This window comes from Lepisma saccharinum, chromosome 3 (genome assembly GCF_977018435.1).
Source record: "Lepisma saccharinum chromosome 3, izLepSacc3.1, whole genome shotgun sequence".
Lineage (NCBI taxonomy): Eukaryota > Metazoa > Arthropoda > Insecta > Zygentoma > Lepismatidae > Lepisma > Lepisma saccharinum.
The window spans coordinates 8352615-8376326 of record NC_139231.1 but is presented as its reverse complement, the minus strand read 5'-3'; the positions used below and the strand labels follow the sequence as shown (position 1 = coordinate 8376326).

Here is a 23712-nt window from a genome sequence, read left to right as displayed (position 1 = left end):
TTAGCAGATTAAACGACTTTGTTTTGAGTTTTGGGGTAATCTTTCAATAGTTGTCATCCATTATATTAATTGAACACATACATATTTTTAGCCTTAGATGTATCTGCAACATGGGTGATTGTTTATTTTCAGATGTCTTGGCGACCATAACTATTTAATATTGCGATATTTGAGATTTACTTTTAGTTATAGACGATGAGACATATCATACCTCTTGGAATTTGAAAGGTCAAATTGTGAGAGAGATTAGTTGGCTAGAATGGCAAAGGTGGCATATCTCAACAATTATTGCACCTTCTATTTCACTTGGGGATTTTTGCCTAAACGTGGTCTAGAACGTGGTATGTTAAGGAATTCAATAGGGGCAATAAGCAACTGACGTGGGATGTTATGTAATAAAGGGATGTTGAGGGAAATGAAGCAGATGAAGTTGAAAGTGGAATTTGAAACTTTCCTGGTAACGAATAACTGAAGCAGATGTTTTAAAAACTAACAAGGCTTTCGTCTTCAACAAATATAATGAAGAGGCCATGAGGTTTGGGTCTCCAGGCTGTGATTGGCCCGCCTGTATTTTGGGTTCTCACTGGCTGGTTAATTTTGGTGTAGACAGGTCCATGGTTAGCTCGTCTTGGATTGCGGATTCTCATTGGCTGGATTATTTTTTGTCCAGCTTTTTGTCCACCTTCGATTCCGGACTCGCATTGGCTGTATTCTTGTTGTTACGGACAAGTGTGTTCGAGTATGGGTATGACAAAATTAATGAGATATCAATTAAAGAGCTTGATGCAAATTTCTTAATATAAAAATGCATTCTAAAGTTAACCTCAGCAACATCGACTCTATCTTATTCTACCCTAATTAGACGTCGTTAAACCGAAATTTCCTGTATCTGTACACGCTTCTTCATAGTTCCCGTGGACCCTTGCTGGCGAAGAATACCTGATTGGTTGCACTGCTGCTGTCCGGGAGTCGTCGTCACGAGGGGGGTCTCGGTGGGTATCGTTCCCTTGGGTGGCGGGGGCGGTTCTGGTATGGAGGGGCTCTTCGTCACCGTCGAGTACCCAGGCGGAGGGGCCGTGCAGTTCCTTTTGGAAGGGGAAACCCCGGGCGAACTCTTGAACTCCTTCAACGGGAGTTCCACAGACGTATGCGACGGCGCATGTTTCACTGTAAGGGCGGCGGCACCGTTTCCGCCATTGTCACTGCTTCCGCTATCACTGATGCTGACCCCGCAAGTCCTTTCGGGTTTCGGACTTTCTTCCTTCTTCTCCTCGAACTGTCCTCCGCGGTCTCTTTGGTGGTAGATACCGGCAAATATCAAAATATTGAGCAAGAGCAGGAAGCACCCGACCGCTATCGTCACTGTGAGGGCCGTCGTGTAGCTCTGGTAGTGACTCGTCGCCAACTTCCGCAGCAGGTTGGAGCTGTCTCTAGACCCTGATGAGCCCTTTCCGCCACGTCCTCCTGCGCTGGGCTCCGTCGTGGCGTTCTGCGGACACTCGGTTGTCGTGGGCGGACTATCTTCGGCCACGGGGTGAGCAAGTGGTTTCTTGGTGGTGGTAGGTGGGGTGGTGGGGATCGGTGTCGTTGTTGGAGCGAGCTGCATCGAAGGTCGTTGGAAAGACTGTTCTCTTACAGGACCTGAAAAATAAAACAATAATCCATTACTATCAAGAAATATCCCGGTACTGTAAGAAAAATCGAGTTACTCTTATGAAAAATCCCGTTACTGTTAAGAAAAATCCTGTTAATATAAGGAAATATCCTATTACTGTTTAAAAAATTCCGGTACTGTGAAGACAAATTCTGTTAATGTCAAGGGAAATCCAGTTAAAGTCATGAAAAATCTAGTTAGTGTAAAGTAGAATCCCGTTATTGACAAGATAATTTCCTATACTGTCAGGAAAAGTCACATTATTATTAATAAAGCTTCTACAGGTATTACTATTAAAAAAATCAAATCAACTACGACCAAGAATCATACCACTACTCTCAAAAATAACCCAATACCTGTAAATATAAATTCCATGTAAAGAAACATAACATTACTATCATTTTTTGTCCTTTTCCTTAGTTATTGTTGCTTTTGTACCTCGTCAGGATAATCACGACAAGGAGGATGAAAGATACAAGGTCGAACAAATCACATCAATACACTGATCGAGATTCGAACAAGGGTTCTCTGATCAAAGTGACTATAATTAGTACCGAGAACCAAGGGCGCCAACAGGATTTTTCTGAGGGGGGCAGAGTTATAGAAACTTTACTATTATTATTTATATTATTACTGCTTTTATTGTTGCTATTATTTTTGTTATTATTATTATTACTATTACTACTACTATTATTACTAATGCTTTTTTAAAAATTACATACATCAATTTCTTTCCATATTTCCAATTTGCATAACTGAATACTGACAAAAGCTGTTTGTTATAGTTAGATAATCAGTGTAAAATTGACTGTAAGCTTAAATATAACCCTACTTCAAATAATAATAATAATAGTAGTAGCTGCTGTAACTTACGGTCTCTAAGTCACAGAAAACATTTCTTGTTATAAAATGTCACTACAATTTCACTATTCCAATTACATTAACTCTTTGCGGGGCAAGTGCCCCCCCTGGCCCCTCCCTCGCCGATAACCACACCAGTACTGTAGTATTCATTATAATACTACTTACAGTAAGAATCCCAATACTATCAATAATTCGTATTCTGCCAGCAAGATATCATTACTTTCAAGAACCAATATTATATTGTCAATAACAATACCATTATTCTCAAGATTATAGGTGCACTAAAAACAGAGCGTGGTTCTGACTCATGGAGCTCTGGTTCATGAGTCTAGAGAGCTTCCTCTACTCTAACTAGGATCACTTATATGTAACTTGTAAAAATGAGAACATCTTCAATAGAATATTGATATTTCTAATGAGAAACACTAAATATGATTATACATGCCACTGTGCATATAATATGGAGCACGTGACCTAACCTCACTAAATATATCCATTAATGTTCTCTAAACAAGAAAGTAAGGAAACTACTGCAACAGATCACACTGTAACATGCTCTAAGCTGGCTGATAAACCTAGAATTCTCACCTTCATAAAACTGAGGTCCTTCCTCTTGGAAGTGGTGATGCCTCATGTTGACCTCCTCACCTCCCGGCCTGTGCAGCTGCGGAATTAAGTTCAACCACAGAGACATCTTGTGGCCGCGATAGTGACTTTTCATCTGTTGCTTCAACCCTTAACGAAAGAAAATAAGAATGCATTGTAGTTTGTAAAAGATCACATAACTAAGATACTGCATTGCTACGATACAACTTGAATGGCCTGTTCAAGAACGGTAAACAGTTTCTTATTAGAACTCATGAAACGTATGGCAGTTACACAGTAAAAGCGGTTCCAACTCATATTCAACTAAGGATAGTTATAAATGACTATATAAATATTAAATTACTTGCCAGCGGTGGTATAAGTTACACGAATAGATATCTCTACACATAATAAGAGTAAGCATCAAATATAATTTATACACTTCAAATGCATCATTTGATAAACCTGCGTTGGTTTCCTGGTTCGTCGTGTTTTTGAGTGAATTAAGAGAAAAATCAAGTATTAAGATGAATTCGCAGTCACACTGGATTGCATGCATTTTTGTACTTTAGTGCATATCCTTGCCTTTATGTGTTTCATTGCATCATTAATTCATGTGATTTGTTTACTTTCCCTGTATTTTAGTTAATCATATTATTATTATTTTATTATTGTAAATTTATTACTAAAGTTGTTTAAAACATAAGCATACCAAACAGCAAGTTTCAAACAACTAACATTCAAAATTCTATTCAATAAATAACATTATTTCCTGCATTTCAAAAAGTACCATTATTATTTGGAAGTAAATTTATAAAATAATTGACATATTTTATTGAGTCGTCATGTGATGCATTTTAGTGCGTATTTAATATCTCATGAATTTAGAGTTTGCTTTTTACAACTTTTAAGCACTCTTTTTGTGTCATTTAACGCGTTTACATTTCCGTGTGTCGAAACGTTACTTGTAAGGATGATATTATAATGGGACAGAGAAGAATGTATGGGATATTATGAAAAAAAATATCCAATTGAAACAATTTACATTGGAATTCATGGATAGTACGTCCCAGTTAGTTTCGAGATGACTGTAGCAAACATTCAACCACAGTAAGGGGTGTAAGGTGTGATTTTTCCACGTAGTACACCCAACTGTCAACCTCACATCCACGTAGTATACCCGGACTGCATTTTGCACACAAACGAGGCTGTGGCGACTGGTACTATGGCCAGTATAATTTTGTGTGTGTTGTTCTGATTTTGTCCTTGTGTGTGCTGAGTGCCTCTTTGCAGCCTCAGCTTTTAAAAGAAGTCAGAAAATTTTAAGATTTTAGTTATGCAACGTTAGAGTTGTTATTTGTAACGGTAAGGAACTGGACTCCGTATAATGTGAGGGGTGCAAAATAGCCTAAGTGCTGACGAACCCAAAATTTTAAAATCAAAATTCAAATTAAATTCAACTACAGTAACTAATATTTTTATTATTACAAAGATTGCTACATAATACCTTAACGCAAAGATCAACCGTTATACGTACATCATATTTCCATTGAAGTGTGCAAGATCTAAAAAGAATATATTTGCTGAAAAATATTAATTCCACTAAAGCTACATCGTGCACTACATATAATTAAGGAAAGTAAGATTAGATAAAGTTAACAAGTGAGTCATTTAAAAGTTTTGCAACTCCGCACGCGCCACCCGTGGGAATGTGATGCAATCACTACGAGTCAGATATCAACCGAGAAAGTTAAGTGAATATTTACACACTGCCTGGTTGTTGCTCTGAAAAACTCGGCCTTGGAATTAAAGGAGAAATTGCTTCAGGAGGGGTTTCCTCATTTTGTAAGATAAAGCGAAGACCTATATTAAAATACATTCTGGAAAAGTATGTGTCAGGATTAAAGATAGCTAAATGTTGTAAGAAGCGATACCAGGTTTGAAAATAAAGGATTATATTCTGTGACTTTGTTGTTTATATGAATTGAAGCAATGATATACAGTTGGTGTAGTTGTAACAAATGGGAATTTTAACAATGAAATGTCAAATGGATGATTTGAGGCACGATCTTATGGTGTCGTTGACTAGTTCCAAAAACTAAAGAAATCAATCTGTGAGAAGCGATTGAATACTAGTGAGGATGTTTTTGATTAGGTAAACCGAGTAGTCAGGTGCAAAAATCATGAAATGGCCGTAAATCTATTTTGTAAAGGATTATATTTTAAAAATGCTTGGAATGTTCAATACTTTTACACTCGTACATAGGTGAACTTTATTAATACATAGTATAGGAGATCCAATTGGGCAGAGAATGTCTGGTCTAAAGGTGCTTGCACATAGTGGCGTGACCATTAATTTCGCAAGGGGATAGTCGATTACGGCTTAACTCTTTGGTAGCCAGTGTTATATTTTAATGTCTTCAAACGCCTGACTTCCTTCTCAAAAGGAATCCAGGTCAAAGGATGGTTATGACTGCAACCAATATCTTCACGGACAGCAAGGGTGCCCGCAGGATTTTTCTCAGAGTCATATAAATGTTTATTATTATTATTATTATTATTATTAAATGCATTGTTGTTATTATTATTATCATCATTATTACTATTATTATTAGTTATTACTACTACTATTACTTTACAAATCATAAAATTCAAATTGGATTGAAAATACTTTGGCGTTTTATACAAGTTCATACTCGAGTCTAATATTTAGATAGAAACAGGATTTGCCTTTCTTCTTATCAATAAGCAACTACCCTATCACTTTGCTGTTGAACAGTTTTTTTTTCACAGCGTAAAGATATCAATGAGAGTCAGAAACCACTTAATCTACTGTCCTTCATGGTACCTCTAATCCATGTTTTTACATGCCGAAGGGTACTGTTAAATAATAATAATAATAACGATAATAATAATACTACTACTACTAATAATAATAATAGTTGCTGTAACTTACGGCCACAGAAAACCATATTTTTCGTTATAAAATATAATTTCACCATTCCAATTACATTTACTCTTTCCAGAAATCTCAGGGGAGGCGCACCCTTGCCGCATAGGCCAATGTAAACTTACAAATATAAGTGTGTGCTCGGGGTTGCCAGGGGTGACTAGGCACCTCCTAACATGTTCTCCCAAAGTAAAATATGTAGAAAATACCATAAAAATAATGGAAATAATATCCGTGTTAAAAAAAGAAGGAATTTAGTTTAATTTGCGATGCCTCGCCACCCCACCCCGTCCCGCTTTCCCAAAACAATGTGATTGTTTACTATAAACATCAGAATGCAAGTAGTAAAGACGATGATTTCACTTATGAACCGCAAATAGCTAATCGGTCCACACTTATCCCTCTCCCGAGCATAGCCTTGATTGCTAATGCATCCATCCTTCTACAACTCGCAAGGCTTATTTGCTTATTTAAATTTGTACTCGTATATAACAAGAAGATTGCAATAGCAATCGAAACTTTCATTACTTAAATAATACAAATATCATCACAATGTCCTAGCGACTATTCAGACTATAATTTTAAAATTTCATCTTCATATGCCTAATAGTTTCTGCGAGAAAGGAATATGAAGTTACGGTAATATTTTCCAGTTAGGAAATTAAACTCTCCTCAAGATACCCCCAAGTAAGTAAGTCTGCTCAAGCCTACCAGCCAAGCTTCGATGCTTACCGAGTTCCATATACAGCTGGTTGATTGGGTCGTAGGTGTCCCAGAAAGCTCCGAACTGATGCTCCGATGCTTGGCCTGATGAGTTCTCAGTTTCCGTCTCCTGCGCGTTTTTCGTCTGAGAATTTGGGTTCCTGAAAGAAAGAGTTCAGCAAATTAATTTCATTCACGAGCGTGCCGAAAGGGTTTTTAACATTTGCATCTGTCTGGCTGTGAAACAACGAATCAGCGATCAGTTGAATTATCTTCGGCCGACATCGGGCATTTTCGTGTCACAAGGTATCGAAACTTGCTGGCAGGACAAAACAAATGAGCGTCTAATACACAACATGTTGCCAAAACGTACTATGAAACGGCGGAGAGAGAGAGAGAGAGAGTTAATCAGCGCAGTTACCGGATAAAAACAAGTTACAAAAATAGGCGTAGGATTGGCAACGGTGCAACGGGAGAGCAATGTAAACCCCTACAGTTTTCCTTTCGCTCCTGAGGTTGTTGACACTTATCCAGCCACACACCCCCGAAGCCGATTGGTGGACAGATGGAGCTATGTAGCAAAACGTAGGTCAGCCACCAGTTGGGCCCGCAATCAGTATAGTTTCTCGGAAATATTTTTGCATTATGCATAAAACATAAAAAGTTTAACTTTCTTTGCCTACTACATCTATTCTGACATAACGTATTTCACCGCGCAATAGTAGCCACGGGTCGTCGCACCCTGTTTTTTCAGTCCCAAAAATAGTTTTTAACCTATCATCACGTAATCGTCGCATCGGAAACCATTGATAGAGGTGAGTAATCTTCTTAAATTAGCTTAAATTTCATAAGTCTGCACTTCGCTACACTGTAGTAAATTTTCGCAAGTGTATAATGCACAAATGAATAACAACTAATGTGTTAACTAATTAACTTTGTTTCAGACCGGGAAAAGTCACAAAGAAAGGATTTGCATCGATTTGGACTATTCAATTTTAACGTATATTGACTAGTATTCCGTGCATCCCACTCTTGCATCAAAGACAGTTGACCTAGTAATAAATTATTATTAAGTACCGGTAATACCGACATAATTGTTAAAAGAAGAAAGCTTCATATAATGGCCTTACACCACATTTTTGCAAAACAAATATTGGCATAAAATCTGTGACGATTGAGATGAGATATACGGTATTTAAAACACAATGAAATTCCTTTTATACAACAGATGGAAGGGCAGTGTTAAATAAATAGCTACATGCACTATTGTGTTACGAAACTTTCTACAAATTTAAACTTTGCCAAGCAATTGTAATACGTTGTAACCATCCACCATCTCTCATGCAAGATAAGTATATATTAAAGTGAAACGTGCAGTAATATCAAGATCGGTGCACTTATTGAAGAGTTCCTTTTCTTGATTTACTTGACCAGTTGCAATATTTCTGCAACAAGAAAATTATTTCAGCACTGAGTAGTCCTAATATACTATAAAGTTGTATATATGTGTACAAATACAATTTTCTAATATACAACATTATATTACGAATGAAAATTTCTAATATACAAGATTGTATATATTAGGAATGCAATTCATATTACGCATAAGTTTGGAATAACATAAGTTCAAGTTTAGTTAGGATGCAATTATTTTTGGTTCACTTCTTGCCTGGGGCGCAGATAGAGGTTCCGGTAAGTGGTTCTATGATATTCGCGGTTTTTTTGTTAAAGCTCAGGGTATTCTGTGCATTATTCTTTGTGTTGAGATCAGGATGGATAAAAATCGTGATTTTTTATTTAAAATGTCATTTTTATGATTTTTCTATTTAAATCGATCTTTTGAATTAAAAAAAAACACTTAAAATTGCTTGCATGGTTTTTGGCACCATACATATAGATATGTTTTTATTTGTAGAACGGTTTTTTAATAGTAAAGGTTCTGTAAAATATTTGAACAGTTTGATTAAAACAAATAAAAGAAATATGTGAAAATATACATATTTCAATTTCTGATACTATGGAAATGTTCGTTGAGTGTGTTAATGAAACTATAATACAAAATTTCAGTAACTTTTCTTCCAGTTAAAGTAAAACATTTTCAATGTACTCTAAAATTTAAACTTAAAATATATTTTAGTCCTTGTAGCTGAATTTCGCTTTTTTTAAAAATGATAGTTTGCAAAATATCAGCTTCCATATTTGTTTACAGTTTAGTGATAATGGCACAATTTACGTTTTAACATGATTAGGATTTTTTTTATTTTTCAACAAAAAATGTTTGCTTTTTGCCTATAAAAATTATTTAATTTTAAATCAAGAGAAATTTAAGTGTGTTTACAGTTTACATACGATTACATATCTTTTCATACTAAGCATCACCCCATCAGTACATATATTTTGTTTCCTTTATTTTCCTTAGAGCCTAATGAACACTATTAAATGATTACGAGATTAATGTACTTTCACCAAAATGATTCTGATATCTACGAATTCCTTATGTACATTGTTCTATAAATTATATATTTAAAGTGATTGAAATCAATGATTTATTTTAAAAAATCACCTGGTTTAAATCTTTATTTAAATCACGATTTAAATCAATCTGATTTAAACCAATCCACCTTGATTCAGATAGTAGCTATTAATATGTACAATTTTCTTATTTAGGATTCGAGTGATGAACATTTGAATAATATTAGGCGCATCCAGAAAGTAAGTTTCTCACTCGCCCACAGGTGGCAGGTCATGCGTATTGAAACCGATGCGCATGCGTGAGAGGCACATGCCCTGGCTAGTGAATGTCCTAGAAGACGCTTCCCGAAAGTCCTCAGTTGCGTCGCGGCAACTATGTAACATGGCGGCTCTTATTCCATTTCCCGCCACGTGCGAGGTTCGTTCGGTGATCAAGTTCTTGAACGCACGAAACATACAGCCGATCGAAATTCATCGTCAGCTGTGCCAGGTGTGTGGACCAGACGTCATGAGCAAGCAGATGGTGCGTCGTTGGTGCAAGACATTTACTGAAGTTCTGCAAAATGTGCATGACGACGAGCGCAGTGGGCGGCCATCGGCCGTTATGGAAGAGCTTTTGGAGCAGGTGCAGCAGCGCATGTTGGAGGATCGTCGCGTCACGATCACGGAACTCAGCAGCCATTTCCCGCAGATTTCTCGACCGTTGTTGCACGACATTGTTACCAAACGCCTCATGTTTTCACAACGTCGAAGAGGTTCAGAGACGGCTGTCACACAGTGGTTCGGCGCCCAGGCGGCGGACTTCAACGACGCAGGTATACAGAAGTTGGTCCCACCCTTGACAAGTGCCTCAATTCCGGCGGGAATTACGTATGTTGACTATTAACTGGACAAGTGCTGTATCTGTGGAAATAAATCATTGAATGCAATATTGTTTCCTTTTTGTGCACAACCCCAGGGAAACTTACTTTCTGGATGTGCCTAATAATTAGTCTTGTTTATCTTCGACAGGTGGATTTGCTTCTGTCGTTTTGATGGGAATTAAGTTATAACTTTTAGAGTGTGAGGAATAGATGTGGCTTATCCTTGATGGTAGCCCATGGTATGTGTTCTTCTGGAATATTTTTTTTAGCTAATGTTACCTACCAAGGCGTCATGCTTTAGGCTCCGGCTACGGGACGGGCGCAGGTTCGAGTCTCTTGGGGGGAAATGTATCAACCTTTCTCCTGAGATTTAAGCCTGTGTATGGGACCGGCTGCCAGCCACCACCCTGAGGAAATTCAGAAGTTACGAATGAGTAGCGTAAGCCGGTCACAGAAAACCTATAACGAATAAGGGCCGTCGTGCTAACTACGCCCCTGGCTATTATTGTCAATGTTACTTATGAGGACTTAGGTAGTAGTAGACTGTTAGTTAATAGGTGATATAAAGATGTGCCTAGATTATCTTGATTCATATTGAGTATTACTAATATGGCAGCTTCCCCGCTAAATTTGTTAGAAGAAATTAGCTTATTGGATAGTGCACTTGGGTGGTGTTTCTTCACGCTTGTGGGAGTTGGGCTTGTTTCTTTCTCAAGTGCTGCAATACAGCTACGCTTAAGTTTCTTATACTCAACATGGTATACAGGATGTTTCATAAAGGACTTTACAACTTTGAAATGATATATACATTTATTCACACAACTTCCAGAGCTGGTTTTGGTGTCATTTTGTAGCAAAATACATCGAGTTTTACCCTATAAGTCAGTAAGGTTCAATGTGACTTTCATTGCTAATTTGACAGACATCCTATCTGAAGTCGATTTCTTGCCAAACCCGCTGCAGCATGTCAGGCGTAACTTCCTCAACTGCAGCGTAGATTCTTGCTCTGAGATCAGCGAGTGTAGCAGGTAGGGGTGGTCTGAAAAATTTATCCTTGATAAATCCGCAGAAGTATAAATTGCGTCATCTTGCTGGAAGTGAATTTGCAAGCTCTTCAAACGCTCACTGGAAACCAGTGAAGGAAGCCATTTTGGTATAACTGTCGCTAGCACTAGCGGTGGTGTGATTCGGAACTAAGCTACTACGTGAGTCAAAACTTGATGTATTTTGCTACAAAATGACACCAAAACCAGCGCTCTCAGGCGTAAGAATAATTTTATATATAATTACAAAGTTGTGAAGTCATTTATGAAACACCCTGTACATTATTGTAGTTTATTGTCTTGTTGGATTGGTAAAGAGCGCGAGTATTAGTCATTTATTTCAATTCAATATTCAATTACATCCATTAATACATGCACGATATGTCTCACATTTGTCACGGACATACATTGAAAAAAAATGTATTCATTACAACCCAGAAGTGTCCGAGACTGTACATATGTGTTATGGTCCAGCCTCTTTGCAGGAATGGTCTGCAAATGGCATCACGACGCCAGAGGTTCTAGGTTTCATTCCTGTGTAAGGCGTGGACGTTTCACTGTGTATGTTCTTTCAATTTTTAATTAACCTAGAGAAGTAAAAAATATTCACAGCAAAAAATACAAATTATTATGCTTGAAATAATGGGGACAAAACAAATAAAACAAATGTATAAATATTCAGATTCAGTAAGTTACCGTGGCAACATTGGTATATTTCAAATTTCTACTTTGGTAATTTTATTTCCCTTCTATCTCTGAAGATTGATCGCTACGATGAGGATGAATGGACCTAATCGGCGACGTAGTTGTAACGTGTAATCAAAGGACTCCGGATTCGATGCCCGGTAGAGACCCATAGAGGAGAAGGTCTAAATATGGGCGAAGGTTTAAATATTGGTTTTGGAGTTCTCAGCTCTGCCGAGTGCTGCAGCCTGGCAGAGGCTATTGGAACTGGTTATCTGTCAAGGACAAAGGTTGTGGCGCCAATTCGCAAGAGATTGTGGTGGTTAGTTTCGACCTTGGACACTGTTATAGAATTGCGACCTCCGAAAACTTTTTTCAGGTATGTTTTAACTCAGCGTTTTCTGAATTCTGATCTCCTTTGTATAGGCTATGATATTAGCGGTAAATAAAACAAATGTGGGCTTTTATAATTCCATGATTTGTTTGTGAAATATGTACCACAGAGAGCGAAAATAAATTGAAGAAGACAAATAGCGTGATGGTCTAAATATGGGCTATGACATGAGGTATAATGCTGAGATCACATTTTCAACAATTTTTTTGGATGTTTTTCTTAATTTCGATTTTTCCAATTCCGCGTGATTTTCAAAACAACAGATTATTCATAAATATGAATTTTATAATGTTTTAGCGATAAATGACAGTTTTTTTTTGTGATATTGCCACTAGTAGCCCATATATAGACCACAATTTTGAAATACATCATTTTACAATTATTTGGAAATGGCTTTTTTTTAAAAAAAAATGGAGACCTTTTATACTTAAGCATGCTATTACATTTAAGTATATATTTCATAGATATGCATTTTAAATGCAGGTGCTTGATATATTATTTTTTCCTCCGAAAATGACAGAATAACGTGGGAGGCCCATATTTAGAATTTTTCCTCTAGTGGTTCGAATCCCTCTTTAAACAGTAAGGCGAGTCCTATTTAACATTTCTGTGCATAAAGTGGACTTACAAAGCAACTTCAGCAACGATGAAGATGATTTATGATTTCGATTTTTGTTATTTAGCGCCGCTTTTCTTCCACTTTTGGCTAATCGCGACGATGAGGATGAGTGATGATATGATGAAATTAATGAAGGGACATTCACAAAAAACACCCATGTTCAGGCCGTGATTCGAACTTAGGACTCTTGGTGTCGTAGAGTGTTGTGCTTACCACTTTTTTATTGATCCAAGAACTTATACAGTATACATATGAGGATTACATATTAGTATATTTATATGTAGGTATAAACTACAGTGTACAGGAGTATGAATCTATCTTTTAATGTACACTACATTTAGGTATTGAGTAGAATTAGAAATTTTGCGTAGATATTGTTCCTTGTTAGTGGATATTTTTTTTCGGTACATTTCTCGTATCGGACAAACGGATTTCTTCAAATTTACAGGAGAAATTGCTTACCGAATGCAGTTTCTTTATACTTGTGGAAGTTCGGGGAAGTGTTTTCTGGCATCGTTCATTGAATTTTGCCGGTAAATCTTCTATTTTTCGATATAAATGTGTGACCGATGCACGAAAGCTCTTGCATCCATTTACTTCCAGGTGGATGTAGCCTGTGTGTGATGACGTAATCCCGGTTAGTGTTTCCAAACACGTGTTTTTGTAACTATAGAAAGTACGTTTCCGCCAATGATTTGTGGGGCTATGTGTCAATGGTGCGTGGGGCTATGCGAGAATGGTGTGTGGGGCTACGCATATTTTTTTCTAAACCAATTTTTAACTATTGAAACCTAAACGTAACCCTACCTAACCTAACTTTACCGGAAATGGTTCGTGGGGCTATGTATGAATAGTTCGTGGGGCTATGCGTCAATGGTTTGTGGGGCTACGTAGGTATTTTTGGGTGCAGTTAGGTGGAAACACTGCATTCCGAGTACGGTAGTGAAACTGTGACCGCCATTTTGCGTGTTACCGAAGGCAAAAAGAAACGAAGAAAACTTACTCGATATGTCGCAAATAGAGCTTATTTCTGTGAAATAAGCGAAATGCCAGCTTCAGCAATGTTTCTCAATGCAGAATACGTAAGTACGAATATTCAAATTAAATGAACTAGCAAATTTCAGCCGTTTGTCCGATACGAGAAATTTACCATTTTCTCATAGTGTTCTATCGAAAATAATTTGAAGTTTCTTGGGAGACTGCTCTGTTCATTTGGAAATATATATAATAAATAGTGAGCTCTCATCTATTGCACTGCACGTTGTTTCGTCGGAGGAAAAAAGTTTTTTTCTGGGAACACTATGTCTCTTTCCGTGAACTTAGTTATTGTTTGGTCCATGCCGTAAAGAATTTTCGACACTTCGTTAAGCTATGGGCAAAAGAGTCAGGCACTTTTCCACTACGATGAATTATGGACTGAACTAAAGTTTACTAGGCGGGTGAAGGACACTCTCTCCTGACCCAACCCCCTAAGAATTGTATTTCACTGCCGTATCTTTGCCGGCACTATAAATAAGCCACAACATACTTAGAATGGTCTGAGTCTAGACTTCTCTCCGAGATATGAACCATAAGCTAATGGGGCAGATCCTCTTGTTCAAAAAGAATCGAAGTAGAAAGGGAGCATTGAGCTCTAACAATAATGCAAGCGGAGAGGACCGACTATGCGATTGCCCATCTGCTAGAGATAAAGGTTCGGAAAACGGACCAATTCTCATGATTCACGAGAAGAATTATTCTTAGGGTATAATGGAGTCAGCCACTGCAGGGCCGGAGGTAAACTTTTCCATAATAACGAAAAGAGGCGATGCCAGCCATTAATCAAAACAATCTTCTACCAAGACTTCTTATGGTCTCTTTCTTCGTGCGATTAAAGGAGCCTTTTACAAGAGGTCCTCGAGACCGTTGGAAGAGAAACTGGTTTTAAGTTATCCTCCCTTCTTCTTTTTTCTTATTTCGTTACCCGGATGGTCGAGATTTATGCAACGACTCACCCGTAAGGCAATACCAGGTTTAAAAAATGGTAAGCGGAAAGGTTTGGTACTGGCCATTGCTTCGAATACCCACCATTCATCTTAGAGGCCTTCTTTTCCCTCTTCTTCGGGGAGTCCCTGTTAGGGACATTGCATCGAAATGCCACTGGGAATCAGGGGGCTGTTCTGCAAAGGGGGCTGACCCCCCCCCCCCTTTTGCTTCTTTTCTGAGTGGCGATAACATGTAATGGCTGCACTTTCACAACAAGGAAATGGCCGACCCCGTCTATCTTTGGCTCGCCCCGCAAAACTTTTTTTTTCTGGCCAAAATACCGCCGCCATTTCTCCAGCAGATAAGCCGATGGGCGAAACACATAAGAATAACTCATCCTAAAGCGGTACATCACCAACGGAGAGGGGAAGCAGTGGTACTAACCGGTGTGGAAAGTTGCAATTTTCATCCAAAATGTGTTAACTTGGAGACAAAAAATGCTTTACCGAAAATCTAGAGATTTATGCTCTCTTCTACCCTAGAATTCCACCAACCACTTAAGACCGTTCTAGAATAAAACATTACCTACCGAAGAATTGCTTTCTAGTGTCGCGTTATCATGAACAGAAATTCAATAACGGCCACTGAAATGTTCTAGATATGGTTCCGACTACAGTTTGTTCCTATATGGAGAGTCCATATGTTCGATCCTTGAAAACTGATCCTCCCAAAAGATATTTAAAAACACCATCAAAGCTCTTCGGCGCAACTGATTTTAAAGGATCAAGGCTTACGAAGCGCCATTCACTGGGTAACGTATGCTTAACAACACCGCAAGACGTGCTTAATTGAATGATTGATTTGGTGTTTTAAGTCCACTTTATGATTGATTGATTTGTTGTTTAAGTCCACTTTATGCACAGTAAGGCTAATCGGGACTGGACCTACAGTTTAAAGTGGGATCCGAACCACTTGTGCCTCCACCGGGTATCGAACCCGGGACCCCTTGATTACAAGGCGACGACGCTACCGCTGCGCCGTCGGGGAGGCCCTTACCTTTAGGCACGGTAAGGCTAATCGGGACTGGACCTACAGTTTGAAGTGGGCTCCGAACCACTTTGTGCCTCCAAAGGGAATCGAACCCAGGATCCCTTGATTACAAGGCGACGACGCTACCACTGCGCCATCTGGGAGGTCCGCAAGACGTGCTTAACTGGAGCGATTGATTCATTTCGTTTATTTTACTTCGCTTCTCTATCAGTTTTGTCTAATATCAAATATGTATGATGATAAGACTAAATTGGTGAAGGTATAATGAAAAAGAACTCTCATGCCCAGTCCCGGATTCGAACCCTGGGCTCCCGGTGCCGTAGCGCATTGTGCTAACCACTCCACCACTGATGTTGGCATAGTCAGACTGGGATATGGTATTCTAGAGAAGAGTCTGCTTCTACTTTAATCAGTGACGCCAACTGATGAGTCTGTGGGACTGAAGTAATTTAGCTATTATTAATCCAATAGCGAGTCAACGTTCTATTTTATTTATACAAATAAAGCCAAGTCAGAAAGTTTAACAAAACAAAAGGTTACGTAAGTAGAAATTTGATCGCACTGCTGCCTTCTAACGATTTCATTACTAAGTAATTATTGTACAATATCATTTATAAATCACTGTGTTAAAGCTCCAATTCGATATTTTAAGTATTCAATATTATTTATACCATCCGAGGTCTTATCGATATTATGAAAGTGACTTATGTAAGTTATGACATAATTTTTTTTTGTATCAAAATGAGGAACAAAACTTAGAGTAGAGCCCGGTCAATGATTTTCAGAAGTTGGAGCAACTGCTCACGGCTCTGGGATAAAACACATTTTGGATAGAGCCCAAAAGTGTTGCACCCAAGGCAAAAGCTGTAGCCTGTGTGGAAGCCCTGGTAATCTCCACACGTGCTGTGTACGTACTAAAACTATATACTGAAAAAGAATCTTTAGTAACACACTGCAGTTGGCAACTATGAAAATGGTAGAACCCCCTCGGCGGTAGAAATGGTAGATTTGCTCCATCGCCAGTTCCTTTTCAAGTTTCCAAGTAAACCCATTTCGCATAAACGTGGAGAATCTCTCCCGCAAATAACGCAACAGACAAATCGAAGCGGTGGCCCGAGTTCCGCTTTCCATCTTTTCTCCGATTGAGGGGGAAAAATCCCCTCTCATTTATGGATGTTGACTCCCAAACGAACTTTCATGCTCCAGAGACTACATTCAAAGCCCACGTGATCTGCTAGCCAATCGCAATCCTCTATCAGAGTAACGAACCGCTTGTTGACTCGTTGCTTTGAGGGATGGCGTTGTAGAGAAAATCTGCGAACTTCCGCCTTCAGAGAAACTCATCCTGGTGCGGCGAACTATTCGAAATGTTTTCACGAGTTTCACGAATGAATATCTCCAGTGACGATAGTGTCTTGTCTAAGTTTTGGGCGATATTTCGAATTTGAATTCACTTAACATAGGCAATGAATAGTTTTCAAGATTTTTATACATGTCATCTCGACATAATTCCTGACTGCCAACTTTCGGTGTAAGGGGTCACCCTTCCACGTAGTACGCCCAAATGCCAACCTCACTTCCACGTAGTACACCCTGGACTACATTTTGCAGACTAACGAGGCTCTGGCGTCTGAACCTACGGCCAGTATAATCCTCTGTAGGGTTGTGTATGTGTTATCCTGGGTTTTGTCCTTATGTGCTAAGGAGCTAAGGAGCTAAGGGACCCTTTACAGCCTCAGCTTTTAACCCGGGTAAGAATATTTTAGTCCTCCGACACGCGTTTATTTTAGTTACGGTAAGGGGCTGGGCACCGTGTAATGTGACAAGTGCAAGATAATCTAAGTACTGACGCACCCATAATTCTCGATTCAATCAATCAATCAGTGCTAACTTCGTATTTTGTCATACTGTCAACTTGACGTATTTCTCTTTATGTCAACTCAGCGTATTTTCGCGGTAATTCTGATAATGGCAATGTGCCATTTTCTCACAATGGCAACTGCTGCCCTCTGTGGCGGAGTAGTTAGACTAGTGCACTACGACGCCAGGGATCGCGGGTTCGAATCCCGGTCTGGGCATGGGTGTTCTTGGACAGTGTCCTTTCCCCAATTCCATCACATGATTACTCATTCTCGTCTTCGCGATTAGCCAAAAGTGGCAGAAAAGCTAAATAAAATAAATCAAATCATAATGGCAACTCGGCGTATTTTCTCAGAATGGTAACACGGCGTATTTTCTAGAATGGCAACTCGGCGTATTTTCTCAGAATGGTAACACGGCGTATTTTCTAGAATGGCAACTCGGCGTATTTTCTCAGAATGGTAACTCGGCGTATTTTCTAGAATGACAACTCGGCGTATTTTCTAGAACGGCAACTCGGCATTTTCTCAGAATGGCAACTCGGCGTATTTTCTTAGAATGCCAACTCGGCGTATTTTCTCAGAATGGCAACTCAGTGTCTTTTCTCAGAACAACTCGGCGTATTATCTCAGAACGACAACTCAGTGTATTTGTACAATATATCGTCTTGGAATATTTTCTCAGACCCTAATTCCAGGGTATTTCCACAACATACCTCACGTCTGATTCTCAAAATTTATTGTCTCTGTGCATTCTCACAACACATTGTCTCGAAGCTATTGTGAATCTTCACACACACACATCAAGACCTTCCTGACACACGTTTCTCTTATCAAACTTTCATCCTGAATAACAATGAGAGGGTTAGCTGCACCCATAAGGCAAAGTCTTCAGAAGAGGAAAACGTATTATACCTTACAAATAACAGGCTATATTAAGTTTTACTGTTTTTACTGAACAAGAGAATAATAGGCACAGCAAGAGAAACATTTGAAAAACCGGCACAGTAAGCATTACAATGAACGCAGACCATTATATATATCGCCTGTAGAAACAAGGAGTGACAGTTTTCCATCAAACCCAACCCTATACCACCCCTTGATCTCAAGGAACCGAGATGGGGAAGAAACGGAATATATATAGCCCGTGTCACACCCAGCCGAGATCAGAATGAAGAGCCACTTTCCACATACCGTATGTCCAACAGCATCCCTTTGTTTCTTTATCTTGCCGCGGGAGAAGATTCAGTTTAGGAAGAGATATAGCCCCCCTCCCCCCCTCATGGACTCGCAACCAGAAGCTGGATTTCTGTTCCTTCGCTAAATCTAAATTAACCTGTCACATTTATTGTCCTTGGTTCGTTTGTTAGAAAGAAGTTGAAAGCCGGATAAAATATTCCCCATCTGCTTTTGGTTGCTCCGGTGGCGTCCGCAATTTCTTCTTCTTCTTCTTCGCGAAGAAGGAAGAAGAGGAAGAAGAATGGACGTCCCTGTTCGGCAATACGTCTCGTCTACTTCCGGAAGTTCGACTCATTTCATTTTTGTCCTCCCCGGGTGATAGGCAAAAAAACAGGAAGTGACGTGATCTTTCTATCGTCCGTCCTTTCTTTTCTTTTTGCTTCTTTCCTTTGACTTACTTCGTCAGTTCGCGATGAGTTCATGTAGCGATTTGTAACAATTGACTAAGGTCCAAATTCTGATTGTTTAATTCCGAACTATCATACTAAATGTGCTCTTTTACATGGTTCGATATCTATTTATGTCTGTTAACACATACTTCACTGGTTTAGTGACCACTTGGAGCGTGTTAACTAACTAACTAACTCTAACTAACTCTCTAGCCTTCTTAAACCCAAAGGTTTATGGCTGCACCAACACAAGAATTCCATGTGACCATATACTGGGCAAGATCAATCCAATCTTTTCCATCCCTACCGATTTCCATTAGGAATACCTCAACGTTATCCCGCATCTTCATATTGTCCTTCCTACAGGTCTCTTACCATCTTCCCAACAAAATCCTGTAAACTCTTCTTTCCTCTCCTATTCGTGCCACATGGCCTGCCCACCTAAGTCGTCTTAATTTATTTATTCTAATAATTTCTTGACATGAATAAAATTTATGCAGTTCTAAATTATGTAATCGTCTCCACTCACTTGTCTGCTCATCCCTTTTAGGTCCAAATGGTTTTCTCAGATTCACAGCGTGTTATGGATATTTTTTCCCCCTCCGTATACTCCTATATGCGTATTTGTAAGCTAGCAGCCATTTGTTAATGGCGTCTTGGATACGGACTGCTGATGCCATCACTTTACGTGCCTAAATGCTTTTGTTATTAGGTTGCAACACTTTCAAACATGTTTTTGCTTTCAATAAATGAGTCGATGCAAAAAACTTTGCAATAAAATAGATCAAGTCTATGCGCCATAGTACCATCAACAAACCGACAAACAATCAAACCTACAGGAACAGTCTCATTCATATCGTCTGGTCGATTGATTTAAGTAAGTCGAAGTCCAATTTTATTACAGTTTGTTTGTAGAATTTTACTGAGAATGGTACTGATTTGAGTTCCATTCGATATCGAAATTATATTTAAGCAATTAACGTCCAATTATAAGTACGTATGATATGTAGGTAAAAAAGATACTGACTGCATGCGAGGTTTAAATTAATGAAAATCTATTACCAAATTGATTTTTGAGAAGCTATTGCCAAACACCTACAAAATTATTAAGATTACTAAGTCTGATAAAATTGTAATTCTCACCCTACATACACATGCACATGTGTTGTTTGTGTTTGTATATGTGTGTCATAATGGTAATGTACTTTGATGATACATTGCATAGTTGTGATTAACCTTGTTGTGATGAAAAAGTACTAACCGTGCAGATTAACGAATTTAGTAATAATGTGTATTACACTGATATGCACGCTTTGTAGTTATTATTTTTAGATTTCTCACTTTCAGTAAGAATGAACAGAAATAAAACTTAAACGAACTGGAATAATATATCTTTTGCAAATAGTGTATAAAAAAGAACATCAGCTATATTAAAAATCTGTATCATTGAAGTGACTTTACAGAATCTAATACTTTTATCATTGCTGATTGAATACAAGTTGATGTTATAATTATGCCCCCTGAATTGAAAGAAATTAAAATCTCTGTCTTTTCCTCAAGTATTACAGAATTCTCTTAAAAACAAAAAAGTATTACTTGTAATCTTGGTCACAAAGACGTACAATATAATCATTTAGACATGTTTCCATCTCTTGACAGAGCGATTAACGGAATTGTATTTACGTCGAACCTTGCCTACTGTTGATTACGTCAAGAGGAAGCATAGAGGTCTTGAAACTTTCAAGACTTTCTCGGCAGTGTTCGCTTCTCCAGGACGAAACGTCCGATACAGCCATTTTTTCACTAGCGCCAACGACTTTTTGGACGGCTGACTCCGGAACCTTGAGCAGGAAATGTTACGACTTACAAGACGAGATGAAATCGATTGGCCTAGCTCGAAATTTATATCCAAGCGTGACACGTCTTAAATCAGACAATCTCCTTTCATACATAAGAGTGTACCCCGACTTTCGGGAGTTTCAAAATTGAAACACTTGCAGGTTTCTTTGCAGTTCTTTGCAGTTCTTTTTTCCTTACTCTGCCTTGTTCTCTCATGTTCTTTCCAGAAACTTTTGAAGCAGAGATTGCGTCAGAAGTGAAATTGAAAATCTAGTGATTCAAACTTTGTTATATTTCTTGCTTCTTAAGGATTAAGAAACGGAAAGGACAAAAAAGTTATTATTGCTCGTCTCGATGTTGTGAGAAATATTCATTTCTAAATTGATACTTCTCTTCTAAATACTTCACACCAGCGTTTCTTAACATGTCCACGGGCCCCAAAAGGGTCACCACGACCTCACAGGAGAAGCACGAAGGCTTAAAGATATGTTACGAGCTGTTATATTTGTCGCAAGAATAGACTGTCAATTATGAAATAAATTGATTTAAAATTATCCTCCACGGCTTGCTAGAGATAAAAACGTGACAATATTTTTATTGTTTTTAGTAATATTACATACTGTTTTAGAGTACAAAGCTTCTGATTATAAAATCTACTATTATGAAAGTTACATTTCTACATAGGTAAGTCAGTAAGTTAAGTAGGTCACAAACGTTTATTTAAAAAGATACTTAGCGAGTTGCTGACTTCATAACAGTTTGTATTTTTCAACATAATCTCCACCAACATTGATACACTTATCCCATCTGCATAAGTCCCTCAAAACATACTGCATAATAATTTTGGGCTGCTGTCCCAGTCACAGTCGCACCTCACGTTCAACATCATCACCGGCGAAACGTTTGCCACCATCGTGCGCACACTTTTCGGAAATTCAAACGATCATGCATTATGCTGTAGGCTAAATCATGAGAACATCCTATTCCGGTAGCTATGCTGTCTATCGTCACTCGCCTGTCAGCTCGAATCATCTCCTCCACCCGTACCATCTCCACATGCAATCCTCGAGTACAGACTCCAATTTCAAACTGAGCTGCCATGAGTACGTCTGTTATATTTAGCAACTGCTAACTGAATACCATCAAGCTGGATTGAGGTGCCGCTTAATGACACCTTTAGATACAACTCACTGTTAGTTTTCAGATATCCTACATCAGTTTGTGACCTATTTACTGGCTTCCTCTCGTAGAAAGTCAAAAAGATCTTCAAGGAAAACTTTCTTCCAAATTTCTAGGCTCACTAAACGAGAAGCAACCAGTTTTTCTGTCGGCGCATTGCGCATTCATGTCGTCACCTCTCAGGGCTGTGCATAGAATGAGAAGTAAACACGGCGTCGGTAACCGCTTTGAATATTACAGGAATACTACGCACAGACACATAAATAAATACACGTCGTTCCTACAGTCCAGTGAAGGACTACAAGGAGACTTTTGAGAACTATCGAAGACGACTCTGAAATATTGATAGGTAACAACATACATCATCTCTTTTCTTCTTTAAAGTCAGAAAACACAAGTTTCAGCTCTTGAATCTGATATAACGAGACGTGTGCAATGCTTTTAAGTCATATTTAGTATTACTGTTATTCTTATTACAATTACAATGAAGCAATGTAATCAAATGTAATACAAGATTAGCAACTTAAATAAAATACAGAGTGATTAAAAAAATGTTAACACTACATGGGATATGTACTACACACGTTCTACGGTTACTTCTTTGATTGAATTACTCATCTATTGATCAAATAGACTGTCACCCACTAAATAAACTGTATAACTCGAATAAATTCTTTGCAGCACAGTTTCCTCCTTTAAGAAAATTTTCTATTTCCCATATAGTGTTAACATCTTTTTGAATCACCCTGTATATGACGCATTTAAGACTTCAAATATTGAAGCAAATCTTGAGAGCCACAGCAGTAAATGGAATTTTAAAGAGTCCATGGTAAATGGTACATTTAGATCCCCTGATATACACAATTGAAAGAAATTACCTGAACACAGATGCAGGAAGCAATGAAATGTAACTCCCTATATCAGTAAGTTTTTAAAACAATCTATTTATTACAAAAACACTGTGACACACGAAATTTAAGTAATGAGATAATTTTTCACATATAGACATCTTTTACCGCAATATATTTGAATATTCTGTAGCATTCTTCTTTAGGGACGATAATTCGTGCTTGTAACAACGATTTCCAGAAAATTGATTTCAGTTCACTTATAACTGCTTAGTATAATATCGTCAGTTTAAACATTGTAACGATATAGTAAAGACCAAAGGTGGAAGTGTCACCGGAGACGGAAAGCTTGAGGAAGAGAAAGAGGGATTAAGAGAGAATGAGAACAATTGAAGAGAAGGGGAAAATACACGTTCTTTGATTTGATTTGACATAGAATGGGAGAAAAGGAGAGATTGGAATAGATGTAAAGGTTAGAAAATCAGTGAGAAAAAGTCTGTAAGAGAGACGGATT

At 38.3% G+C, this 23712-nt stretch overlaps 1 protein-coding gene across 1 annotated transcript in view; it reads right to left on the bottom strand.

Annotated features, from left to right (window-relative positions):
• Window positions 1-868: 868 nt before the first annotated feature.
• Window positions 869-23712, bottom strand: part of Nlg2 (Neuroligin 2) — a 1033488-nt gene continuing 1010644 nt past the window's right edge. Inside the window, exons 8-10 of the mRNA XM_083118258.1 lie at window positions 6786-6916; window positions 3107-3253; window positions 869-1641 (exon numbers count right to left, since the gene is read on the bottom strand). Coding sequence (XP_082974384.1) covers window positions 869-1641; window positions 3107-3253; window positions 6786-6916 — 1051 coding nt within the window. The remainder of the gene's footprint in view (window positions 1642-3106; window positions 3254-6785; window positions 6917-23712) is intronic.